Source organism: Pyrus communis, chromosome 8, assembly GCF_041283825.1.
Source record: "Pyrus communis isolate YQ-2024b chromosome 8, ASM4128382v1, whole genome shotgun sequence".
Lineage (NCBI taxonomy): Eukaryota > Viridiplantae > Streptophyta > Magnoliopsida > Rosales > Rosaceae > Pyrus > Pyrus communis.
This window is the reverse complement of record NC_142572.1, coordinates 18,917,667-18,934,697: the sequence shown is the minus strand read 5'-3', so window position 1 is coordinate 18,934,697 and position 17,031 is coordinate 18,917,667. Positions and strand designations below refer to the sequence as shown.

The following is a 17,031-nucleotide window of genomic DNA, read 5'->3' as shown; positions in this document are numbered from 1 at the left end:
CAGGCTGTTGGTTAAGCTTGAGCCTGACTGAGTGACTGCTTCTCTCAATCCTTCGTGTTGCTTACTCCGATATGAGGTTGATGATTCTTCTTATGGGCTTAGTCGCAAATGAACACTTCACTTAGAAGGTTGCTCATGTTGACTATTGGAGTGTGGCCTCAACCGTGAATGTATGCTCGTTCATGGGCCTAGTCGAGAATGCACACTTATTCGCGTGCTAAGATGAGAGTACACGCTATCTTGGGGTACACTGCCCAAACGCTCGGTTCATGGCTGGTCGAGTGGTTGCTTGCCAGGACGCTGCTGGAAAGTTTCCTCGTCTGCCTATGTCCTACTTTGGGACACATCGTCTAGGGCACGTTGGATCTCGGTGCACTGCAAGAGCTTGGAAAAAATACATCTCCTTGAGCAGTGGAAGTGTGGTAGACTCTGGGCGCAAGATTCGAATTGGGGAATGTCAAATCCGCGGACAAGTGAGGTGAAAATGCTCCTGGTTCAATCATAGGCCCAGAAATTTGAAACTGGGATAGTTGAACTAATCTTGAACCGATTTGGGCTGCTTGGAAAGCCACATGAGTAGGCTGGGCCACATGAGTAGGTTGGGCCACGAGAGTGGGCTGCTCGGCATATGGTGCACTTGGGTGAGAGGCTAGGGCTAGGCTTGGCAACGTGTTAGGTTCGTGTTGGGCTTGAGTGGCTCAGGCCGTCTTGCCTTAGGCTTAGGCCGTGGTTGTGGCGTTGTGAGCCTTGTTGAGGGTGGATGCCGTGGTGGTTGCCACAGTGGTGCCTCATGGGGGTGGTGCCGCTCCACTCATCGTTGTGTTGAGCCTCGTAGATCGCTGCGGTCATAATCCTTGAACGTTGGAATTTTCGTTCGTCGAGGTTTCCAAATCTCTTACCATTGTACTTTTCTTTTACGTTTTATCGAAAAATTTTTAAAAATAAAAATTCCAAGAATAAGAACGTACGAAAAATCTACAAATGAACAAGAAAGCGAAAAACCCTGAATGCGAGAGTCTTCTACGAGTGTTTGATCAAGACTCTCAATGAAATCACCAATTTGTGGATGCAAATTTATTCCTTCTTGTTCTTGAACGAAAATTCCTTCTTGTGGATGCAAATTTATTCCTTCTTGATCAAGACTCTCAATGAAATCACCAATTTTCACTTATATATGTTAGGCATACAATATAGCAATTTGTGTTATGAGTAAATGGAAAAATTGTTCATTTAAATACAAGTTTGTTTACCTACATGACAACTTTAAGGCAAATTTCTCCTTTATTTCTGCCTTTTATTCCGATTACCCTTATGTAAAAGTTTCATTAGAGCAAAAGTTGTCGTAGGGAAGGAGAAAGAAGAAGCACATTTGCCTTTTCCTCCTCTCCTACGCTCAACTCCACTCCCTCTTTTTATTTTTCTACTTTATTGTGGTCAATAATGATTCCCTATGTGGTGATTAAGTATGTGTCTAAACTTGCTTCAATTCGAGTTCTCCATCACTTATTCTTTATCCTTTTTCAAACCAATCCTTCTCCCAAAATCCTCACACTTAGCTTTTTTTAGGTAGTGTGGGTTTGGCTGGAAATGGGAATGAACTTTTGTTATGTGGGTTCTCTCTAGATTATAATTAATGCGGCTTTTGTTCATGTTCGATTTGCCATTTTTGGACTTGTATCTTTTATTCATGTCTCTTAGTAAAGTTGGTGCGGTTTATCCTCATATTGGTAGTTTCGTTGGTGGTTTTATACGCAGAGTTCCTATTGTAGCGGTCATTGTTAGTTTCTTTTGCAGTTTTTCTTCAGAATCGACACTGCTTATATGCAAAGAATGTTCCCTCACCCATTTTCTTAGCGATTTTGTGCTAAAAGTTTACCAAGAGGATTATGAGACGATTTTGTGTCCTCATGCTTGTCCGTCCAAAGATCCATCAATACCGTGACTATTAAATTACTAATAAAATCGTAATTGTTTCTTTCCGATATAAATACGGAAATTATTTTCTTATGCGAAATAGGAGAAAAACAAATAAGAAAAGGAAAGGAACATATAAAATTGAATTAAATAAAAAAGTTAAAAATAAATTAATGAAAAGAAAAAAGGAAAAATTTCCGTGAAACAAAGGTTAAAAATCGTCACTCGGGGAGGGGGGAGAGATATGGAAGAAAAATCTACAATCTAGTGACTAGTGAGTTGCCTGATCGCTAGGTCTCGTATACAGTCGTAGCTTTTGAGCATTTTCAAGTACTTCATTATTTTCTTTCAACAAAGCATTGTCAGTCTCTTTCACCCTCGCACAACACGGTGCCGCGAGTTGCCGGTTCCGGCCACGCCATCTCCTCCTCTCAGTACTTCAGAACAATCAATTATGACATGTATTATTCTGTAACGAAATTATAACATGCTTAATTCCTTGTTTGGCTTCACTTCCTCGCCTCCATAATCCCATGGATTGCCAATAAATATATTAGTTCCCATTTCTCTACTCAACTCCTTAACCTTTTGGCTTACAAAAACCTCTGGTCGTCGTGCTTTGTGTTCCCAGTACTCATAAAATTATTCCTTCCTGTGTTCACTAGCTAGGTTTCGGTCTCTTCCTCTGTAACCCTTTACTACTAGGGTTTTAGTTGATTTATAAATTAGAAACCTTTTTGTTGAGAGAGAAATAAAATGGAAGACTACAACAATCAAATGGATCATGAGAGTTCAGGTGGTAGGGGAAACTTCCTCTACGCCTCACCAAACCTTGGAGGAAATTATGGGAGAGCTGCAAGTGATCATCAGATGGGAATCAACACCTTTCATCTTCAATCAAGCGGCGGTGGAGGCGGCGGCGGCAGTGGCAGTGGCGATCAGTGTAATTTTCAGTCTCCAGGAGCACACCCAATTAATGTGAAGACCGAAGCCACCACATCACAACATGGCCACCCAAAATTTCATTACAACAATAACAATAATAATCATCATCATCATCTTGTTTCTTCATCAAGAGGGCACCAACCAGTTGTTCATCAGCTACAGCATAATTTGGATCTTCAAAACGATGATCATAGCCTGAGCTCCAACGAAGTTGAAGCCATCAAAGCCAAGATCATCGCCCACCCTCAGTACTCTAACCTCGTGGAAGCTTACATGGATTGCCAAAGGGTAATTATTTATTAATTAACATATTTTTCTCTTTTTAGACCACGAAGAATAAATCAATTATATAAACGAGATTTTGTACTAATTTCATTTAAACGATGAGAAGAAAGATTTAAATTCTGGTACAAAAAGAGAGTACAATGCTTTAACGAACTTGGCTAAGCACATCTGTTCGATTTGTGAATCTGTTGTGTTATGGATGTAGGTGGGAGCTCCATCTGATGTTGTGCCTCGACTCTCAGTTGCCAGACAGGAGTTTGAGGCACGACAGCGATCTTCAGGAACTTCAAGAGAAGCTTCAAAAGACCCAGAACTCGATCAGTTCATGGTATCCCTATCTTCCATTTCAATTTGTTTTCTTAGTTAGAAACTTCAAAAGACCCAGAACTCGATCAGTTCATGGTGATCCCTATCTTCCATTTCAATTTGTTTTCTTAGTTAGTAATTTTTTAATGGGGATTTATACATTTCATGCACATTTACTTGTTTTTTATTATGATAAACAATAAAATTTGGATGGATGAATTACGTACTATTTTAACAGGAAGCATACTACGATATGCTGGTGAAATATCGTGAAGAACTAACAAGGCCAATACAAGAAGCCATGGATTTCATGAGAAGGATTGAAACTCAGCTTAACATGCTTGGAAATAATAATAATGCTCCTCCTCTTCGGATCTTCTCACCCTCTGGTAAGTTTTTCTTATTCTCTACACACAAGGAATTTTTGGACTCATATATCCATGTGCTTATATTCTTTGATGTTATATTGGACGTTTTCGAACTCTACCTAATGTACATGTATCCATTACCACTAACCTAAATTCATATATACTTAATTTAACTATTATTGTAACATAAGCAGCATGGGGAAGGAGCTTGGAGTTAAAATTCATAAAATGGGAGATGTGGGTTTTTTGGTCTTGAAATGCCTGCAAAAACTGCTAGTCCAACTGTTTTGTCTCACCTTGAGAAGAGTACCCACAACTTGTCAGTATCTCTTTAATTTTCTAGGCGTACGTCAAATCCAGTTATTTTTTTAGGGAGAAACTTTGACCCATCAAATAGTGCGTTCCAAGAACAAAGAGGAAGCTAGAGGAAGCTAGAGGAAGAAGAAGAAGAAACAATAAACCACACCTGCCCCTTTTTTTATTCACGAGTGGCTTCAATAACTATTGATGTACATACACATTTAATCTCGAGCTTAATAGTGCCATAACGACGTAATTTCTTTGCTTGTTGTATGGATGGGTTTAAAAATATATCCACATTTGATCTGATTAATGATTCTCCTTTTTCTGACAAATAATTCTCATTCCTTTTAGGGTTTTCCCAAAATCAAGACCTCCCATTGTTTCATAAATCTAATTTTCCTTATGTAGGACCTATATGGGTTGGGGAATATATATATAATGATTGTCTTCGTTCCCTAGTTCCTCATTAAATATGCTAAAATTGGTATTTTAACGATGCCTGAATAAACAAATCCGTATGCAAAAAACCTTGTATAAACCGGAATCAGAATAAAAACCTTATAAAAACAAGAGAAGGGACATAGGATGCTATTTTAATCAGCTAGCTACACCATGCAGACAGTCCGGACATGTCAGAATTCATATGAAATAGAATACCCCCATTTATTAAGTTCCATGCTAGCTATACCTATACGCCCCAGATTTGACTTATCTTCAGTTCATGCACATGATCCTTCTTTCTCTCTTCTTTTTTGTTTATGTTTTATGCGTGCATGAATCTATTATTGTTGTTTTCCTTTCTAGTGGTAGAGTAGCGTAGCTAACCTTAACGGTCGATAAGATATTATTTCGTTACTAATTCATCACGTGATAAATATTTATTAGACGAGTGGTTTACTTTTTATATGTGATAAGCTTCTATTGATTGCAATAGAGTATCTCTTCTGTTTTCACACTCTATGGTGTTCATATATCTTTTAACCTTGACAGTATCTTATATCGACTGGTTCTTTGATTTACTTTATTTAAATCTCCATAATATAAATTCAAGAAAAAGCCTTCCTGAACGTGTATAAATATATATAAATGCATGATTTGTGATAGTTAAACAAAGTTTACTTCTAACAATGTCTGCATAATGCACGATCGATCTGTAAGAAAATATATAATAAATCAATCACGAGTTCTTGAAGCCAAAGTCGGTGTCTCTTCCTTTCCTGTTTTGAAATATATATCATAACACATGCACATGCACTTTCTGGGATGGATTTCCGGGATCATTCTTTCCTGTTTTGATATATAAATGATTTTCACTCGCCGGTTTTCTCCTTTGGACACCCCTACTTATTTGTGTCCCTTGGTTTCTCTGGTATTATACTTAAGAATTGCATGCATGTTACTATATGCAGAGGACAAGTGTGAAGGAATTGGTTCATCTGAAGACGAGCAGGAGAATAGTGGTGGAGAAACTGAAGTGCCTGAGATTGATCCAAGAGCTGAAGACAGAGAGCTCAAGAATCACCTGCTGAGAAAGTATAGTGGTTACTTAAGTAGCCTGAAGCAAGAGCTTTCCAAGAAAAAGAAGAAAGGGAAATTGCCCAAAGAAGCCAGGCAGAAGCTCCTGAGTTGGTGGGAGCTACATTACAAGTGGCCATATCCTTCGGTATATGTTTTCAATTTATTGAGATTTTGAGATCCTATTAAGAATGGGTACATGTCATTTCGTTCTTGGATCATAGAGGAATTTTCTCGTGTCAAATAGTATGTTGTGTTATGTTGTTAGACTATTAATTAATTGGATTTCGTATCACTAATTAGACGATTTGTTAATGACATATATGATCTGGTTTACAATCTAACAAAATGATCATGTTACTAAACAGGAATCGGAGAAGGTGGCATTGGCGGAGTCTACCGGTTTGGATCAGAAACAAATAAACAATTGGTTCATAAATCAAAGGAAGAGGCACTGGAAGCCTTCAGAGGACATGCAATTCATGGTGATGGATGGCCTACACCCACAGAATGCAGCCCTCTATATGGATGGACACTACACAGGTGACGTTCACTACCGTCTCGGGCCATGACCTAAACAACTCCATCACATTGTTGCCTATTCTGCTCATGCAAGGCTCATAGTTAAAGTTGGGTTAATTAGTTTCATATATGTGTGATCTTAAGACGAGCATACTGCTTATATATCTTAGTTTGTAATATTTATCGCCAACTTTAATTGGGTAATGTTCTCTATTCCACAATCCAAGTTGATGATTTATACACATTATTACGTGCTGTGTTGCTGCGATTTTATCTAGTGGGCCCTACGTATATTTCAGTAATGTGATGCTGGCAGTAAGCTGGATTGTTGCCATTGTTTTTCATTATCTTACGTGATATTAAGACGTTTTAGAATTGATGTTTGCCTCATTGTGCACCAAAAAGGAGTGAAATATCAGTAGTTTGAGCGTCGTTATTTTTTTTTATTTTATCAATGCACGCATACCATCGTTATTCTTTTTTTTTTCAATACACGCATACTGCCTATAGAAACTGAAAATACGCAAGAAAGATGGTTGCTAATTGGCGGTAAATAAATTTTTTTGTATTTAAATTGAACCGCAAAAGCAAGAAAAATAAAATTGTCGAACACAAAAAAGGAAATCTCAAATTTATGATTATTAATAATAAAGAAATACCACTATTGCAATGGACAGAAATGAATAAGTTCGTTGTTTAAGCGGTGTTTCATTCACTTTGAACAGTAATAATGATAGATTAGACCATTTGTCAATGGGTAATGATTATGTTCTCTCGCGGGTGAGCCTACTTGTTCACCATTTAAGATTTGCCATCTTCATCGGAGAAACATAATAATCATAACTATTCATTATTTTTGTCATCATGTAAAGATCATACATACAAAAATCATTTAATTTAGAGATCTTTTAACCATTCATATGGATCAAACAAATGAACAATTAATTATGAAGATATTACTTGTTTCCTAAACCGTTGATTGGTATGACATGTATATATGACAAACGATTTCTAAATTGAATGATTTTTTTGCATATATAATATCTAAATGATAATAAAGATACTGAACAATTCCAATTATTATATTCCTACAATGAAGATACATAAATGGCAAATGAAGAGATAAGTAGGTTCCGCCTTAGGAGGAACACAAGTTTATTATCCTTACCTAATGAAACACTCACACAAACTAAGCTGAATAATCAATTGCACTAGTACATGGTGGAACGGCGGTATAGTTTATGGATAGTTCTATCCATACACTTATGTTTACCTCTCATACACCTCTCTCAATTTTCGTTAGTTGGATCAAATAAATTGAAAAATACCAAAAGATAAAAAATTAACAAAAATGGATGAAAAGTAAAAATGATGTGTGAATAGCACAACTCTAATTTATTTCTTATAAAATGATCATTCAATAGCCCCCTAAAACTCATTAACAAAAAACCATTGAAGTTTGGTTTGGTTTAGTTCCAATCAAAGATCAAGTTCTACAATAATTCTCAAAGAAAATGATTTTTTTTTTTTTGGATAATACTAAGAAGATCAAGTTTTTAAGTTAAATTTGTAAATCAAATGATGTGCCACCAATAAAAATAAACACGCTAATCAATACTTAAGTAATAATTCAATTATCAATGTTCAGATTATTTAGTTTACAAAATTTAGTTTAAAATTTTAATTTCTCTAACATTACTTTTTTTTCATTTAGAAAAATTAATATGGGATAATTATAAATTAATAAAACACTCACACAAACTAAGCTGAATGGTCAATTGCACTAGTACATGGTGGAACGGCGGTATAGTTTATGGATGGTGCTATCCATACACTTATGTTTACCTCTCACACACCTCTCTCAATTTTCGTTGGTCGGATCAAATGAATTGAAGAAGATCAATAGACAAAAAATTAACAAAAATGGATAAGAAGTAAAAATGATGTGTGAATAGCACTACTCTAATTTATTTCTTATAAAATGATCATTCAGATAGCCCCCTAAAACTCATTAACAAAAAACCATTGAAGTTTGGTTTGGTTTAGTTCCAATCAAAGATCAAGTTCTAAAAAAATTCTCAAAGAAAATGATTATTTTTTTGTTGGATAAGGTAAGAAGATCAAGTTTTTAAATTAAATTTGTAAATCAAATGATGTGCCACCAATAAGAAATAAACACATTAATCAATACTTAAGTAATAATTCAATTATCAATGTTCAGATTATTTAGTTTACAAAATTTAGTTTAAAAATTTAATCTCTCTGACATTACTTTTTTTTCATTTAGAAAAATTAATATGGGTTATAAATTAAGGATCCGCACAAATCTTGGTATAATTGTTTTCAATGGCAGCAGGCATATTCAATTGGTCCGAGTAAATCGTTGATTTAATTTCCAAAAAATAAAAATAAAATGATGGCTTTAATAGGTTACACTTTGTTGAGAGGCTATATATATAGATAGTTAGGTAAAAACATATATTAAGCACTTTTAGAAGTCATCGGATTGGATGGTGCCGTGTTCTTGAAATCCAGCTACAGGCTGAGAAAAAGGAAAATCATGTCATGAATAATAGGGTTAGGCAAATCCCAATAGGAAACAGTTAAACGAATCTTATCTTTTCACTATTACTATCTAATACAGAGTTGTTTGATTTAACAACAACCTAACTAATTCACGTCTACATCAACTCCTACGTAACATCTCAAATTTTGCTAACATGGGCTTGCCTTCTCCAATTTGGTATGGCATGATTTACCTCGGCCAACGATTCATGCTGGTTTGTTTTTTTTGACCATGTGGGCTTGCAGGTTTGGACATTTTAAATTTGATTTTAATTTGGACATTTTAAGTTTGATTTTAAAGAAATTAGGTTCCACAAACACCCCCCCCCCCAAAAAAAAAAAACAAAAACGTCTTTCTTTTTTTTCTCCCTTGAATTTTCTTTGTTCTCGTTTCTAGAAGATAAAGTTTATGTTCTCCATCTTTTCAACATACTACTTCTCCTCTTTTTTTTTCTTCCTTATTTTATGAGGGGTGAGGTTTATATATCTCCTAAGTAGGTGTAACTTTTTTTTTTCGTTGTCAATAAATTTATCTCGTATTACCGAAGTTTTATATAAAAATAATTATAATAATAATAAGATGCAGCATTTTCAATCTCAAGAAAATCTAATGAAAAATAAGTTAATTAATGATGTTGGAATGGAAATTGTAGGATATGTGACTCCGTATAAAACAAAAATTAAGAGATAAACTACAAGTGAACACTCCAAAATAAGGCTTACTAGTCAATACCCAATACATATATCATCACTTTATAACGTGTTTCTCACTGAACGTAGAGTTGAATAACTCATCATTCTAAAGAATCCACCTAAGATGGCAATAAGGGTGAGTGACATGGGTTAGTGCTGTGGGCTATAAACAATCCAACCTTCAATTCCATGTGTTTGGGCTCTTAGGTATAGTTACGAATTTCTGTAAAGTATATATGTGGCTATAGGCTATAGCTGTAGTATTACAAAATTCAACAGGTTTGCAATGGTGACACAAAGTCTAACCCATGTTTGGGCTCTTAGTTATAGTTACGAATTTCTGTGAAGTATATATGTGGCTATAGGCTATAGCTGTAGTATTACAAAATTCAACAGGTTTGCAATGGTGACACAAAGTCTAACCCAACATGGAGTAGTGGTCTCACCATTCCTTAGATCACTTGGGTTCAAGCTTTAAATAGCTCAATTGCAACCCAAATTCAGCTCTACCAAATTAGTCAGCTGAAAACTGACAGGGTCTATAAAACGAAATGATAAATTAATTTTGAAGCAAGACTTGTGTTATACAAATTTTCTAAGCATGAAAGTACTTAAACTTCTTAAATAGCAATATCTTGTTTGCATACAACTCACTATTTTTACAAATGCTTACAAACATTTTTTTTTTTTTTTTTTGTGATTTTAATGCATTAATTTTACATGCGTGTTAGACTGTATTTATAAATAGAGAGCAAAGATAATAAACAACCACGTTTTAAGTAGCCCAACATCAAACAAGAATCCCATGATGTTCTTACGTAAAAATAGAATTTAGTTTATTCACCGCCCTTGACATCATTACATGAAGCAATGATTTAAAAATTAAAAGAAATATTATTAGGCTAATAGTCATTTAACACGTTTGGATGCCTTAGACACTAAGCAGACACCTTTTGAGTCATTATCCAATAATAAGAGGTTATCACTCAGTGAAGTCGTGATGGCAAATGTGACAAAAAAAAACAATAATGTTTATGTACTCTAGTCATAATTTGATTTCTCTCAATCTTCTTCTTCCTAAACATTTGATAGTTTCACTCACTATTTGATAAAATAAAATAAATAAAGTTTGTGGATCCATGATATGCACCCATATTCTTTTATTTCTGTAGCTAGGCAGAGGCAAGAAAAGAACAATATCTTTCTTCCGAGATTACGAATTAGATTTGTCTCCTTCACCCTCATGACCCAACCTAACACGGAACAAACAAAAGTACTCATAAAATAATGAACAATCATCATCTCGGACCACATTAGCTTATATATATGAAGCTACACCTAACCCTAAATCTAGTGGTATATTCCAATTTTTCCATTTTGTCCAAAAGTGAATTGATGATATAATTTAGTCATTATCTGAAGTTTGGATAGCATTGTTTCAATACATTGGTGAGAAGGCTACATACCTAATTATGTTTATTATCATCATCGTCATCAAGCACACAACCCTAAAGGTAGCCCTGTCAAGTTCTCCAGCAGATTTGGAGCAAATGCAGAACTAAGTATTATTATTCTTTAGTAAAATTAACAAAGCATAAAAAGAAGGAGATTGATCATTGATCAAGCCAAGTACCTTATGGTATAAACAACATGATTATGATCCCAATGTTGATTAGCATTTTTATCATAATTGCATCAATGGACAACAAGTGATTGAACTAGCTAGATATAATTATTTATATCTCACGTCTCTCATCTAAAAGATATGAGATTCACAAAATTCAAATAAGTAGGTAAGATTCACAAAATGCAAATATATAACATCTCACGTCTCTAATTTATCAAATAAGTAGATTCTAATGAATACTAGAAATACGGTAGATGCAAACTATTTGGTAGTGGCTAAGCCAGAAATCAAGGCTAGGAGGGGCTTTAGCTAGGCCTTATTAAAGGAATTAAGCACAATATAATTAATGTGAGCAAATTTTACAGGTTTTGTTGTAATGACATGGATAAATATTTTGATATAACAATACTTTACAGTAAGAGTGAAAGATTGAGCTAAGTCACGCTATGAGTGAGCCACAATAATTTATCATCACACTCGCTATTAATTAGAGTTGAACATAAAATCACATACTCATAAGTGAAGAATAATACATGTAATGCTAATGATATTGTCATTAACGATAATAAACTAAAGAAAAATGATGAAGCTTTAGAGATTTCATGTGACAACTACTACTACAAAAATATAGCACAAACGCAGAACTAGTTGATGAAAATGATTCCTCTTTGTGAGGATCCTAGAGATCCTCAAATCCTGTTTATTCATAGTATATCGTACAGTAAAAAATTATTTTAAATATTTTTATTTAGAATTAAATATGAACATTATCTAACGAAAATTGATCTCACAATTTACGATAAACAGACATAATTTAAGGATTCTCAGAATCCTCACAAAAAAGATTCGAAGAGGATTCTCATTTGATGAAAACGTCATGGCTTAAACCTACCATGGCAACAACACACGACAGTAGATCTTATTTTATAATAAATTTTCTTTCAGCACCTTCATTAATTAAAACGGTGGGTTTTAAAAGTTTTGTAAACCAACATGCTAATGCTATATGGTTGGAGCTGCAAACGGGGCCTGGGGCTATCCACGCTCTCATGTGGCTTCACACCACTTCCATTTGGCTAAGGTTAGCTCCGTAGTGAAAACGAGTATAAGTTTATAAGAGTAGTTCCAGCGTAGTTTATTGTCCCTAAGGTAATTTCTTATGTTATTCATTCAGTGAACAGTAACTGCTCTTAATGAACAGTAATCGTCTTTTGTATATTCACCATTGCACTCAACAGCCCTGGCAATTGGTAATAAAATATTAATATTTTTTTAATAAAATAATACAAAGTAATTTTATTTGTAATTTCGAATAAGATTTTTAATCGTTCTCGTTGCGCCACATGTCATTATCTGAAAAGACAATAGCAATAAAATATTAGTATTTTTTATTTATAAAATAATTCAAAATAATTTTATTCGTAATTTCGGATAAGATTTTTAATCGTTTTCATTGCGCCACGTGTCATTATCCGAAAAGACAATTATTGGTGATGGATTTCCAATAAGATTTTTAATTATTCTCACGTGTCATTATCTGAAAAGATAATTATTGGTGATGTATTTATAGAAAAGTAAATATATAAAAGTATGAAATTGAATTCGAACTTGACAATATATGTTGAATTTATAGAAAAGTAAATATATAAAACTATGAAATTGGATTCAAACCTGACAATATATGAAATTGGATTGAAACTTTGAGAAGATATGAAATTGTGGTGTAAGATAGAAGATAATGAGAAGGTATTTATATAAAAGTAAAATCAATTTTTTTAAAAATTTTTCAAATTTTTTTTCTTCTGATTTTTAATAATTTTTTACACATTTTAATATTTTTATTCAGCTAATTAATCTATACCGTTGGATTTAAACCAATTTGAATTCCAACACTCTAGATTGTGCCACGTGGCACAACGGTAATATTTCTTTTTTTTAACTGTTTTTTTTTAATTCTTAAAGTCTAATAACGTGGACTGTTGATTTCAGATCTAACGGCTGGTATTAAATGATTTCTTTTATTTTTTTTACCGTTGGAAATCCAACGGTCCAAAATTTATATCCGTTGTAATCCAACGGCCATGGGGAAGCCACATGGCTCCCCAACGGTAAGATTTTTGAGAGCGTCGCGGACCCCAATTTCTGATTTTATGTCTGATTACGCGCGCGCACGCGCTTGCCTGACAGAAAAAAAATAAAAAAAACGCGACTGACGTCTCCTTGACGTCAGCCCATGTCAAATGGCCATCGGGCTTGCTTCGGCTCCATCGCTAGCTCCCATTGGACTTCCTCCCTCGGGTAATAGCCCACTGTTCCTCAGCCCGTCCCTCCAGCAACTCCTCCCGCTGAAGCTGCTCTAAGTAGAAGTATGTTGAGTTTAAAATTCAAAACCCTTCAATATATTTAATAATAAGACAGTTCACATAATTGTAAGTTAACAATGAAGGTGATACAAACAGTTTTAGTCAAAAGGTCTTATCGTCCAATTAGGCTTGTTTTAATTTTGTTTTGTCTTGTCATTCTTTGTGTTCAAGGAATTGTATCTTTTGTTAACAAATTAGGGCAGTGGGCACGGCAAACTTTAATATATCAAAATCATAAGCCAGTAAATAGTCCTGCAGTGCTTCCAAAAGTATCAATGTCAGATTGACGCAAAAATAAATGAGTAGTCGGTTGTAAGAGTTGGAAAGTGTCACTTTTCCTTCTCTTTCTTGCTTTCTTCAACATTAAAGATTTGCTTTTCTTTTTCTTTATTTCCTCCTTTTTTTTTTTTTTTTTCTTTGAACGCCACTTTATTTCCTCTTTAGATGGAAGATTACAACTTAAAGTTGCATACGTCAAGAGGACGTTTAAAAATTTTGCAGTGGAAAAGTTTCTCCATACAACAGACGATAATTTCAACCATTACATCACCTCATTTCAACTAGGTTTCTTTGACATGTTAAATTGTCATAAAGACTTCCTAATTTCGAAACATCAAAGTTATTGACAATTAAGTCCTAAGTTAAAGATTCAATAACCAAATCTAAGGATCATAATCTAAAATCTTGGTCTGCATGATACACCTATAATAAAAATTTCACATGAACTCAGAGCAACTCCACCCCTATCCACTTTAAGCCAGCACCCAGCGCATTTATCCACTTTAAGCCAGCAATAGACCCAATGAACAGTAATAGGCCAAAGCATCTCCACTCCTAAAAAAATGTGTTGGCACCCAGTCTAAAAAATGCGCTGGCACAAACGATCTCCACCCCTACAAAATGCGCTGGCACCTAGTCCATTTAAAATATTAAATAATTTTTTTATAAAATAAAAAAAAATAGTTTTAATTTCGGATAGGATTTTTAACCAATCTCGTCACGCCACGTGTCATTATCCGAACGTACTATTTTTTGAATAGATTTCCGCTAAGATTTTCAACCAATCCCGACAACCCACGTGTCACTTCCTGTTTACAATAATTTAGGCAAGATGTCGATAAGATTTTTAACCAATCTCGTCACGCCACGTGTCATTATCTGAAACGTACTATTTTTTGAATAGATTTCCGCTAAGATCTTCAATGAACTTCCACGAAGTCATTTTTTTCTCTCAAAGTGTACAAAATATTCAAATGTAGAAAGTGAAGAAAGTGTAGAAAATATTGAAATGTGGTGTAAGGTGGAAGATGAGGGTTAGGTATTTATAGAAAAAAAAATTAATTTTTTAAAATTTTTCTGTATTTTTTAAAAATTTTTTGACATTTTTTAATTAATTTTTAATAAATTTTAATGTTGTAATTAATCTGGACCGTTGGATTTGAAAAATAATCAAATCCAACAGCCAACACGCTGCCACATGGCCAACGGTCAAATTTCTGACCGTTGGGCCTTTTTTTTTTTTTAATTTTTGGTCAAATAAACGTGGACCGTTGATCTGTGATCGGACGGTCCAATTTAAAACTTAAATTTAAATTTTTTTTACCGTTGGAAATCCAACGGTCTACAAAAAATAGCCGTTGGAAATCCAACGGCTCTGAGGAGGGCCACGTAGCCCTTTGACAAACACAGCCACTTGCCCTGCACCGCGGGCCCCACTGCCTGCAGTAGCTGTCGGCTACTCGCCATCTCCCCCGCGTGTTGTGCACGCGCCACAAACAGACCGGCCTCTGGGTCTGTCCATTTTGGGCTGGGCTGCTGCCTGGCGTGGGCTGGGTGCCGGGCTGTTTCACGGGCTGGAGGGTGTGGACTGGGTGCTGGGCTGGTAATTTGACTGGGTGCTGGGCAATTTTCTGTGGGGTGGATCTGCTCTCATATGCTAGTAGAAAATTCGATTACTGCAACTTTTAACCGGTTTATGAGAACCATGCTAGACACTAAATTCTATTCTCTACATCTATACTATCTATTAACAAAATTATCTTGTCAATTAAATGATGATGAAAAGATAATTTAATCTTCTATGACAAAATAAAATCATGGACAGTAAAGTAATTTCGCACAAATCAAAATTTGTTTTTTTTTATTTAATTTTTATTTAAGCCCCACCGACATGTAATCCTATAACATATCTCTAATATTAACAAATAAAAGGGCCACTTAGTACCTTGGTCTAGTGGTATCCCTCTTCACTTGTAAGTGAGAGATCTTATGTTTAATTCTCACCAAAGACGAATTTAAACCACGTTATTGCTAGCCCATTGTGAGACTAAGCTCACTCCCCTCCTCTTAGTGTAGATAATATCGTTTGTTAAAAAAAATTAAATAACAGGATAATGCTAGAGAGACTAAGGGGGTGTATTCAATTGAGATTTTGAAGGATTTATAAATCTATGGATTTTGATAGAGTTTAATTGATTTGTAGAGATTCCATGTAAAAATTTGAGTCAATTCCTCTGAAATCTTGGGGCAAGAGGTGAGATTTGTGAATACTTAAAATACACTATGAAATCTGTTTAATTCCCTCAAAATCCTCAACTTTTTAAAATTTGTTGAAACAATTTTCGAACTGAATACACCTAGAATGTTATAACTTCTAATTGAATGCACCTAAATTTCTAAGGATTTTAATAAACTATTTTAAATTCGTAATTGAATACATGTTGAATATTAAACAATCACTTAAAATCATAATTGAATACACCTAAATTCATTAAAATAATTAAAATATCTCGCCCCCTAAATTTGTAGACTAAACTTTGTAAGCTAAGTGATATGGAAGTTGATAATTTGATTATCACCTAAGTATTGATTAACGTGTTTATTTCTAATTGGTAACCCATTATTTAGTTTGCAAATTTAATCTACCTAATATTACTCAAAATAAAAGTATTGATTAACGTATTTATTTCTTATTGGTGACTCATTATTTAGTTTGCAAATTTAATCTACCTAATATTATTCAAAATAAAAAACTCTCTTCTCACTTCCACGTTCTCTCTCCTTTTCTCCTTCCCATTTAAAAAAAAAAAAATTGTTCATAGAAAAAATGTGTGGACTTATACAAGTAAATTACAAAAGAATCAATAAAATTTTAATTACAAGTTAAGCCAAAAGTTCGCAGCATGCACACAAATTCTTCATCGTTATTATTATTTTTTTACAAAAGAATCATGTTTGCTACACATCATCATGAACTAATTTAATTAATATATATCGACCAGAAGTGGTTTATACTCCTATGATCAAGAACTAATTAGGGAATGTTCATTATTGAATTTTTTAAGCAAATGATAATATATATTTACACTAAGGAAGTCTCACACTGGGTTAATAATAATATAGTTCAAATTTGTGTTTGACAAGAATCAAATCTAAAACCCTTCACTTATAAATAAAGAAAAATATCACTAAACTGTAGTATTACATAGACTACATAGAATCATTATTATTAGTATTAGAAAAAGCAACAGATCGCGTGATATGAAATACACCAAGAAATTCTTCGAATTTAATCATACACCTCTGTTCAAATCACATCCCACTCGCCCGGTCCACCAACTTTTCT

General features: G+C 34.2%; 1 protein-coding gene across 1 annotated transcript; it reads left to right on the top strand.

Moving 5' to 3' along the window:
- The first annotated feature begins 2,141 nt into the window (after positions 1-2,141).
- Positions 2,142-6,402, top strand: LOC137718337 (homeobox protein knotted-1-like 1). Its single transcript, XM_068457866.2, has 5 exons — positions 2,142-3,147; positions 3,350-3,472; positions 3,689-3,839; positions 5,531-5,784; positions 6,005-6,402. The coding sequence occupies exons 1-5, from the start codon at positions 2,671-2,673 to the stop codon at positions 6,206-6,208; spliced, it is 1,209 nt and encodes a 402-aa protein (XP_068313967.2). The 5' UTR covers positions 2,142-2,670; the 3' UTR covers positions 6,209-6,402.
- Positions 6,403-17,031: the final 10,629 nt, after the last annotated feature.

Bases quoted from the DNA above. Each gene is read 5' to 3' on its own strand.
- LOC137718337 (XM_068457866.2), top strand. From the start codon at position 2,671: ATGGAAGACTACAACAATCAAATGGATCATGAGAGTTCAGGTGGTAGG. The intron at 3,148-3,349 runs GTAATTATTTAT...TTATGGATGTAG, and splicing joins CTTACATGGATTGCCAAAGG to GTGGGAGCTCCATCTGATGT. The intron at 5,785-6,004 runs GTATATGTTTTC...GTTACTAAACAG, and splicing joins ACAAGTGGCCATATCCTTCG to GAATCGGAGAAGGTGGCATT.